The sequence below is a fragment of the Peromyscus leucopus genome, chromosome 22, assembly GCF_004664715.2.
Source record: "Peromyscus leucopus breed LL Stock chromosome 22, UCI_PerLeu_2.1, whole genome shotgun sequence".
Classification (NCBI taxonomy): Eukaryota; Metazoa; Chordata; class Mammalia; order Rodentia; family Cricetidae; genus Peromyscus; species Peromyscus leucopus.
Window position 1 is genome coordinate 56112321 of NC_051081.1, and position 9414 is coordinate 56121734.

A 9414-nucleotide genomic window follows, 5' to 3' on the forward strand; every position below is an offset into this window, starting at 1 on the left:
AGTAAATCCCTTCCAGGCTTAATAACCGAGGCAGGCGAGCCGCCCGTCAAGTGAACGCTGTCGCGGAGTTGCGGGCAGGCACTGCAGGACTTGCGCAGATTTCCCTGCAGGGCAGCGTCCCTCTGCAGCTTCCACACTGAGGTGGCCCGGTCTGACCACCTCTATGCCACCACCGGACTCTGCCTCCCTAGAGAGAAGCCCTGGGGCACATGGCTGTCACGTGGAGGTCAGAGATTGCCTGGCCCACCAGCTGAGGAATTAATCATTAATTGAAGGGAAAATACTGTTCCTCCCCCCCCCCACACACACACACCACCACCACACACACACACACAACACTACGGAGCTCTGCCCGGATTCTGCCTTCTTCCTCTTTCTGGCATTCAGAGGATGTGGTGGATGGAGACAAAAAAGAGAAAGAAAAAAAAAAGTCAACACGATACTACCAGTTTACCCTCTCTGAGGTTTTGTTTTTTTGTTTACAGAAATATTTTTCCTCTAGTATACGGTAGTCTTCTGCAGAGCGAGAATTCAGTCTGAATTGAAGTACTTGAGTCAAGGGCTCCAAACTTTCCAAAATGTAGCTGCATCCAGAAAAGGGTGCCGAGAGATTCCTAACCTCAGACGTAACAGAATTTCCTTTAAAAAACAGCGATAAGCTGTCAGTCAATAGCCGGGACCACCTACCTGACAAAGAGCTCCCCAAGAGCTGTAAGTGCTGGAATGTGACACCAGAAATCACAATTTGTGCATAATTAATCGCATCACTTTGCCACCTACACTGAAGGGCACAGACCAAGGGCAGTGTATGTAAATGTAGTTGCAGTGTGCAAACCCTACTAATGACCTCCGACTAATGGAGTCGTTATACCAAACCCTGGCCTCGTTCTTGGAGGGGCGGAGAGGGGGAGAATCCTGAACGTGCCGGGTCCCTCGGGGCTCCTCTGCGGTCTGAGGGAGACCGCACAGTGTTCGCTCCAACTCCGGTCACTGAGTTTCCGAGAAGGCCTCCCGCGTTGCTCCAAGTTGCAACACCCCAAGCTAAACCTGTCCTGAATGTGGACCTGGGTAGTTCCCCCCGCCCCCCTCTCCCTTAAACACAGCTTTTTTCATCTTAAAAGAAGGAACTCACGCTACAACGTGACTCCCTAAACGGCGCGCTTCTTTCCCCCTCTGCAAAGGTCGCCGTCTTCCCTGACGCTAGAGACCTATGAGTTCCCCTCTGCTGAGCGGAGACCTTAGGGCTGTTGGCAGCCCTGGGCCTGGGGATGGCTCGCACCGGGCACACCTCCAGGGTGGAGGGGTCCTAACCACTCCGGGGATTGGAATCAAGCGGGCACATTTGCACACCCGGACCCCCTGGGCTCCCTGCGCACACTGTACTCAATTTACCACCCCAGCTGGGCTCGCACCCGCTCCTCCCACCCCACGGGCATTGGCTGCAAACACGGAAGGACCGAGCGCTCGCGCTCACCAATGGGAGCGCTCCCTCGGCATGATGGACGGGGTCCCTTCCACCAATGGCGGCTGAGCGATGCCCGATCGAGTGGCCCGGGCGAGCGCGCATAAAAGCCGCCCCGCCCCGGCTCGCGCTTCATTCTGAGCCGAGCCAGGTGCCGCGCAGCCAGCTCAGCCCCCCAACCCCCTGCGGCGGCTCCCTTTCCCCGGCCTCTCCTCCTCCTCCGAGCAGCATGAAAGCCTTCAGTCCGGTGAGGTCCGTTAGGAAAAACAGCCTGTCGGACCACGGCTTGGGCATCTCCCGGAGCAAGACCCCGGTAGACGACCCGATGAGTCTGCTCTACAACATGAACGACTGCTACTCCAAGCTCAAGGAACTGGTGCCCAGCATCCCGCAGAACAAGAAGGTGACCAAGATGGAAATCCTGCAGCACGTCATCGATTACATCCTGGACCTGCAGATCGCCCTGGACTCTCACCCCACGATTGTCAGCCTGCACCACCCAAGACCTGGACAGAACCAGGCGTCCAGGACGCCGCTGACCACCCTCAACACGGACATCAGCATTCTGTCCTTGCAGGTGAGACTCGCTCGCCGGTCCCCTCCCTGCCCGTAAACTCCCGGTAGCCCGACCTGTCACTCTTTTTAAAAGTCCCTTGTGGAGACGGGCTCATTAACTTTATTTTTTAAAGAAAACTGTACATTGAGCCTCCTGCGGAATCGCTACTTAAGTTCTTCTGTGTGGGTTGCGTCTCTGGATCTGCATGGCAGCGTGAACCTGTTTAATGGGACTTGTTGGCACTTTCGTAAAAGGAGGAGGGAGGCTAGCCTCTTTCTAAGGTTGTCTAATATCCTACCTTTTATCTTCTTTCTCTCCAGGCATCTGAATTCCCTTCTGAGCTTATGTCAAGTGATAGCAAAGTACTCTGTGGCTGAATACATGGTGAGTGTTTGCGGGGAGCCGCCTCCTGTGTGCGCGCTTTGGTAATGTGCTTGTGTGTGTCTGTACAGTGTTTGACTTGGTAAATGCATGCTTCCCTCGCTCTGTTATGGGTGCCTCCTATCTTACCAGATAGGCATGAAGGGGCTTGTAGCTGTGTGGTTACTCTGGATTACAGAACATTTGCCTTTCAAAAAAAAAAAAAGAAGAAAGAAAGAAAGAAAGAAAAGAGAAAAATGCCAGGAAGTTATGGCAGGTAAAGTGTTATACTGGCTTTGTGAGCCCAGAGGTGGTACTGTGAGGTACGAACCTCGGCTGTAATTCATCTTATCTCCACAAATTCTATAGTGATTCCCCCCAAAATGCAAGCATCTGAGATTTCTTGAGCTACCCTGAGCCTTTTTACCCCCTTGTGCTCTGGGATCCAGATTTCCCTATCTGTTAACTAAAGGACTGTTTTCAATCAAATAATTGTTACAAGAAGCACCCTGGCGCCTGTGAGCAGGCTGTTAGAAATCCAAATAGGAGACTGGGTTTGGGAAGTTTTCCCCTTGAGTCTCTGCTATTTTCATGTTTAATTTGTGCTGTGGAGGCCGGGTATGTGTGCCGCATCTGGACGCCAGGGTTTGGTTTAAATGCTCACTGTGGCTTCCCCGGCGCCAGGCTGCCCGCCTCTGCCCTTAGGTTCCTCTCTAAGCTGCTTTTCTCCCCCAATCTTTTGCAGGCATCTGGGGACTTTTTTTTTTTTTTAACTTTCTCTTTTTCTTTTGCACAATAAGAAGTCTACAGGATCTTTTTAAGTCGCTGAACTTTTTGTTTTGTTTATTTTCAACCATTTCACCAGGAGAACAAGTTGAATGGACCTTTTTAAAAAGAGAAACGGAAGGAAAGCTGAGAGTGATCATCTTCCCCCAGGAGTTCTCCAGCCTGGACTGTGATACCGTTATTTATGAGAGACTTTCAATGCCCTTTCTACAGTTGGAAGGTTTTCTTTATATACTATTCCCACCATGGGGAGCGAAAAACGTTAAAAATCACAAGGAATTGCCCAATCTAAGCAGACTTTGCCTTTTTCCAAAGGTGGAGCGTGACTACCCGAAGGACCCAGTATTCGGTTACTTAAATGAAGTCTTTGGTCAGAAATGGCCTTTTTTGACGCGAGCCTACTGAATGCTGTGTATATATTTATATATAAATATATATATATATATATTGAGTGAAGCCTTGTGAACTCTCTAATTAGAGTTTTCTTGTATAGTGGCAGAAATACCTATTTCTGCATAAAAATGTAATGACGTACTTATGCTAAACTTTTTATAAAAGTTTAGTTGTAAACTTAACCCTTTTATACAAAAATAAATCAAGTGTGTTTATTGAATGTCGATCGCTTGCTTTATTTCAGACAACCAGTGCTTTGATTTTTTTTTATGATGCTATGTTATAACTGAACCCAAATAAATACCAGTTCAAATTTATGTAGACTGTATTAAGATTATAATAAAACGTGTCTGATGTCAATACCAGGATTCTGAATGATTTTTGAGATGGTTTGTGCTTGCCTGGGCCACATCTTCTGTTCTCTCTCTCCCCATCTTTATCACAGATGTGTTCCATGCCAGCTCAGCAGACCAAAACATTGTTGCTGCTGTTAGGGATGGTGGGGACTGAGAACTCACACCTAGCAGCTGTGCACTGGGACAGGGAGGCGATTCCCTTGAGTTAGGTCACGGACAGTCTAGAAAGTGTACAGTCTAGAGAGCCTAGTGTCTGGGTGTGTGCAAAGACGCTTGGAGCAGGATCCAGATTTAGAAGGGAAAAAAGGGCCTTGACCGGCACAGTTTGCCTCTGGGAATTTAGCTGTCAAACCTGGCCAGGAACACCCAGCCCTGCTCCTCCCTCTCTTCCTCCACCTGTGGCTTACCCAAGCCCGCCTAGGCCAGCTGCTTTCCCAGCCCCATGGCTATTAAGTGCTCTTCACCCTTGACTGCGATCTGAGAGGGAAGGCGCAAGAGAAGTCCCTCCCCCGCACCAAAAAAGGGGTATCGCCAGTGTTGCCACTAGCTCTCAGAGCCTTGAGGACGCTGGACCGCTAATTTAAATATGCATTCTATGGGTGCTTAGATTCTGCTCCCAGATTGGAAGTGACATGGGGTGGGGTGGTTCTGGAAGCTGGTCCAGGGAGTACAGGCGGGCGCAGTTCAGGGAAAGGATGGGACACGGGGCACGAGTATACACCTCTCACCTGGTGCCACTTTCTGGGCCAAGCAGGTGTTTGGGTGGCGCCTGCTAGTCTGCCTTGGCTGAGGTGTTTCCTGGCCCCTGACACCGAATCCATCATGGTGAGTGGAGGAGGGGCAGCTTCGGTTCCGGTGGTCCCCGCCTCTTTCCTGCGGGGTGGGGTTTGTCCTTAATGATTACACCAGGGGACGCCTGCTTTGGCCCTTACACCTGGGCTGGAGGCTGCCTCCAGGGGCCAAGGCAGCCGCCCAAAACACTAGTCACCTGTTGCCTACTGTAGCCCCTGTATGCCAACCAACCCAGCATGCACTGCGTCCCCCCACCCTACCCAAAAGCGGGAACAAGTTGCTGCCCCACCCCTATCCCCAGCCTGGTGACAGCCGCTTCTCATCCTCTGCTCGGGTGTCAGTGCGGATCTGGACCCTGAAGTGCAATCGTGCAATCTGAACGACAGGGCCCTTCGGAGCACCTGTGGGGTCGCTGGACAACCAATGCCGGCTTGCAACCCTTGAATGACTCCTAACCCGCGGCAGTCCTGGCAAAGTGGAACCTTTTGGAGGGACTTGGAACTGGAGCCTGTCGCGCCATAGAGGCCGAGCGCCACCTGCTGGCAAACATGAGGATCGCTGCTGGCCATGGTTCTGCAGCTCCCGGGCGTGGGTGCTGGGTGCAGGTGACTTGGTCCTCAGCATTATCCTGACCACGCTCTCTGGCCATGTAACCTTCTAGGGAAATGATTGCTGTCATCCCTAAAGACTCCGCCTCTAGCGCCCTGTATATAAAGCCGTTCCACCTCAGAGGCCTTTAGCAGCATGCTTCTTCTCTGTCTCTAACTTTTGCCTTTAACGTTCCTTTTTTTTCCCCTCTAATTGCTTAATGCCTTTTCATCAGAACCCCAAATGTTACCTTATCAGAATAGGATGAGAGTGAGCAACATTTTCTTACTCCAAATCTTAACGCCATTTTCCCCTCCACTGTGTAAGATGTAGGTCCAGATGGTTCATGTACATTTTATCAGTTTTTTGAAAAATTCTTGCAGCTTCTAAATTTGGGGGATTTTGAGAATTTTGAATCATAACACGGTGGCAAATTTAGTAACATTCTCATACTTCATTTGTTAATTTTTTCCCATTATATAAGTTTTAAATTTCCTTTCATTGATTTATTTGTGGTGCTGGAATCAAACGCAGGGCCTTAGTAATCCGAGGCAAGGCCCCTACCGCCAAGCCACCTCCTCAGACCATGATGTTATTATTCAGGAGGCTGGCTGTCCTTTAACGAGCTGTGGTTTCTAAAATAACTCGAACTCGAACGCGATGTCGGATTTGTTGCTGCTCTTTTGTTTCGTGGCTGTGTCCACCACAGACTCTGGGGAGCCCGTATTTTATCTGTACTTGTGAGAAATAAAGAACTGGCCTTTTTCTCGTACTATCCTACACTCGGTTTTAGAACAACCGTCATGCTAAGTTCAAAGGATGAGATTGGTGGGTTTGTTCTCGGCGCCGATGCTGTGGTTCAATCCTGAAGAGACGGGCAGATGTGTATGTAGTCCTTCCGTGGTACAGAAAGTGGTCCTGGATGTGCCACCCACGGCCAGTCAGTGGACAAGCTGATTGGGTCTGTCGTTGCTTCCTGTCGGTAGGGGGCTTCCAGGTAGAGCTGACCCAACAGTGATGAGCTTAGCAGTGTTGTCAGTCAAAAACTGTTACAGGAATCCTTAAACTCAACGATCCTTTGCCCCAAACACTCAAGTCCTCCTTAGCCTGACTTCTTCTGCACCTTTTGGAGTTCTCATAGCTTGCTGTTAGAAGGGGGGACCCAGGCTTTGGGTGTCTCTGTGGCATGGACCTACCTGGACTTTGGCACCTTTTTTTTCTAGTTTATGGTAGAACATAGGACAGCTATTCCTGGGAGCTAGTCGAAGGCCATGCTGTCTTGAAAAAGAATGAAGGTAATGTGACCTATAGAGGACCTTGACCTGAAGTGTAATAAGCAGAACAATCCGGCTGATAGCTAGGTCTATAGTAATAATAGTAAGCCTGGGAATTGTCCTACATGGAACGGGGAGGAGTCAGAAACCCCTGACCTGAGAGTCCAGTCAACCCTCCCTCCTGCCACCCTGGGGCTTCCAGGTGGTACGACTCCTGCCTGTTAATTACCCATGATACCGTGAGTAAATAATTGCAATAAGCCCATTGGCTCACTTGTGGAGTCCTTCCTCTAAGCTGGGAGTGCCTTCTCTATCCACACACATAGACATTTCTTTAAGTCTCCCCAGGAAGAATCCCGCAGCACATGGTAGGCTGTGGGAGGTCTTTCTGTACACTGTGAATATGTGTTGCTCTTATTAGTTGATAAATAAAGCTGTCTGGCCAATGGCGAGGCAGAATAATGTTAGGCTGTACATTCAAACTGAAGACAGGGATGAAGAAGGGCAGAGTCAGAGAAGACATCATCCAGCCACTGAAAAAGCAAGATGCCAGCAGATTGGTAATGCCACAGCCACGTGGCAAAACATAGATTAATAAAAATGGGTTAATTTAAGTTGTAAAAGCTAGTTGGTAATAAGCCTGAGCCATTGGCCAAACATTTATAAATAATATAAGCCTCTGAGTGATTATTTGAAAATTGCTGTGGGACCAGGCAGGACAGAAAAAAGCCTCCAATTAATTGGTTTTATAGGGTAAATGCTGAAAGATCAGAGAAACAAAGGAGCAAGCCACAGCCACCTCTGACCTCGCCAACTCCTCAGACTGAAAGGGCTGAGCCCCTGCCTCCACCCCACTGTATCACCTCCTCTCTCTGCCCACCCATATCACTTCCTGTTTCTTCCTCCCAAGTGCTGGGATTAAAGGCAGGTGCCTCCCAAGTACTGGGATCAAAGGTATGAGATCCCAAGTGCTAGGATTAAGTGTGTGCAGCCACTGCCTGGCCTCTAGTGGCTAGTTCCACACTCTGATCTCCAGGCAAGCTTCATTTGTTAGAGCACAAACAAAATATCGCCTTAAGCAATGGCAGCAAGATGATCCAGGAAGCCTAGGGATGGGTGTCCTGTTGAGTGAAGTAGGCACCAGGAGGAGATTTCCTAAGGGCACACACAAGGAAAGAACATAGCATCAGCAAGCACTGTGCACACACCTGGGGCAGCCCCTGGTGAGGGGGAGCCCTCTAAACAAACTGGAGCTTTGGCCAACACAACTGAAGACAAGATGTGGCAAGCTGGGGAAGCAGACTGTATGAAAACAAAACTTCAGCACTGATCTGAGACAGGCCACTAAAAGAGCCCAGCTCCAGACCGCTCCCCTCAGAAACTGCGTCTGCTCCTTCCCTGTATGAGCACACCCAGTGGGGCCCCTCCTGTGGATAATTTGGGGTCAGGCAATTCCTGGTAAGAGAGATAAACAAGGCCAACTTAAACCGGTACTGGGCACAAGCTCTATGAGTGTGACTGTCCTTGAAGTGACCTGTCAGGGGGAAAATCCCTATTTATCATCTCATGACATACACATGGATGGGTCCTACAGATGCTTAAGTTTATGGATATATGTCCAATGCATGAATAGACTGCTGAAGTTATATCACAGTTCATCTGTCAGTCAGGTTAGGATCAGCCCCATTGCTGACCCTTCTGATCACTTCCTCCCTCCACCAAAATTCACTAAGAAACAAAACAAAACAAAAAAAACCCACAAAGAACCAGAGCTCTTGAGCTACATGCTTACTCGGCCAACTTCCAATTCTGCACAGTGTATTCTATGCTAAACACAGACTTTAGTAACTAAATACTTGAATGTGGTCACTGTGTTTTGTCCAATGTGTTGTTTTAGACACCAAAAACCTGGACTCTATGTCAAGGCGCGCACACACACACACACACACACACACACACACACACACACACCGCCCATCTCAGTATAGGAATGCAGAGCTTCTTTTCAAATTCACAACCACAGCTTGCTCTGATCTGGAGTTGAGACATTAAAAGTTAATTAGGGCCGGGCGGTGGTGGCACACGCCTTTAATCCCAGCACTCGGGAGGCAGAGCCAGGCGGATCTCTGTGAGTTCGAGGCCAGCCTGGACTACCAAGTGAGTTCCAGGAAAGGCGCAAAGCTACACAGAGAAACCCTGTCTCGAAAAACCAAAAAAAAAAAAAAAAGTTAATTAGGATTGAATTAAGATTCTGGTGGGTGACACCCTAGGATGTGATGGACAGAAGCAAAGGGTTTATTTGGGGTTTGGTTTTGGTTTTGGTTTTTTATAGAGAAAATGCACAGAATTCTCACATTTAATGGTAGGGTAAAAGGTACTTATAATTTAAAAATATAAACAACACTGGAAACAAGGTACTGGGCGGGATAAGCAGCCTGTACAGCGAAGAGGAAGATCAAAAACAGAAGAACTATAGAGCACCTAAACTATGATCGGCAAAGTGATCAGGAAAGAAAACACATTAGTTGAAAACAATTAATTAATAAAAATAAACAATGAATGAGTTGAAAAAATAGTTGAAGTGTTACGTCTCAAGCTCTAGGACAAATGGCTGAGGTACCTATTTGACATATCCGAGTGGACCTGGCTGCCAGGTTCTCCCAGCATCCCTTACTCTCTACCTATTACAGGGTATGACTGGCATACCCCACTCTCTCCCCTGCCCCCAAACTCTCCAGCCCAGGTCCTGGGCTGCCCCTCCCCCAGAGGCTCTTTCCTGTCTACTCTGGACATTTCCATTACCCACCACTTTTTACCTTTCGCTCCTTGGGCTGCTGCACCTGGTCT

At 49.0% G+C, this 9414-nt stretch overlaps 1 protein-coding gene across 2 annotated transcripts; it reads left to right on the forward strand.

Annotated features, from left to right (window-relative positions):
* Nucleotides 1–1579: 1579 nt before the first annotated feature.
* Id2 (inhibitor of DNA binding 2) lies at nt 1580–3917 on the forward strand. 2 transcript variants are annotated; one of them, XM_028893739.2, is made up of 3 exons: nt 1580–2039; nt 2339–2402; nt 3124–3917. In XM_028893739.2, exons 1-2 carry the CDS (start codon nt 1692–1694, stop codon nt 2393–2395), a joined length of 405 nt encoding a protein of 134 aa, XP_028749572.1. In that variant the 5' UTR covers nt 1580–1691; the 3' UTR covers nt 2396–2402; nt 3124–3917. The 2 variants fall into 2 exon arrangements, with proteins under 2 accessions (XP_028749572.1, XP_028749571.1); XM_028893738.2 differs by having other exon boundaries at nt 3244–3917.
* Nucleotides 3918–9414: the final 5497 nt, after the last annotated feature.

Coding starts and splice junctions, on each gene's coding strand:
- Id2 (XM_028893739.2), top strand. CDS start 1,692: ATGAAAGCCTTCAGTCCGGTGAGGTCCGTTAGGAAAAACAGCCTGTCG. Junction 2,040..2,338: donor TCAGCATTCTGTCCTTGCAG/GTGAGACTCGCT, acceptor CTTTCTCTCCAG/GCATCTGAATTCCCTTCTGA.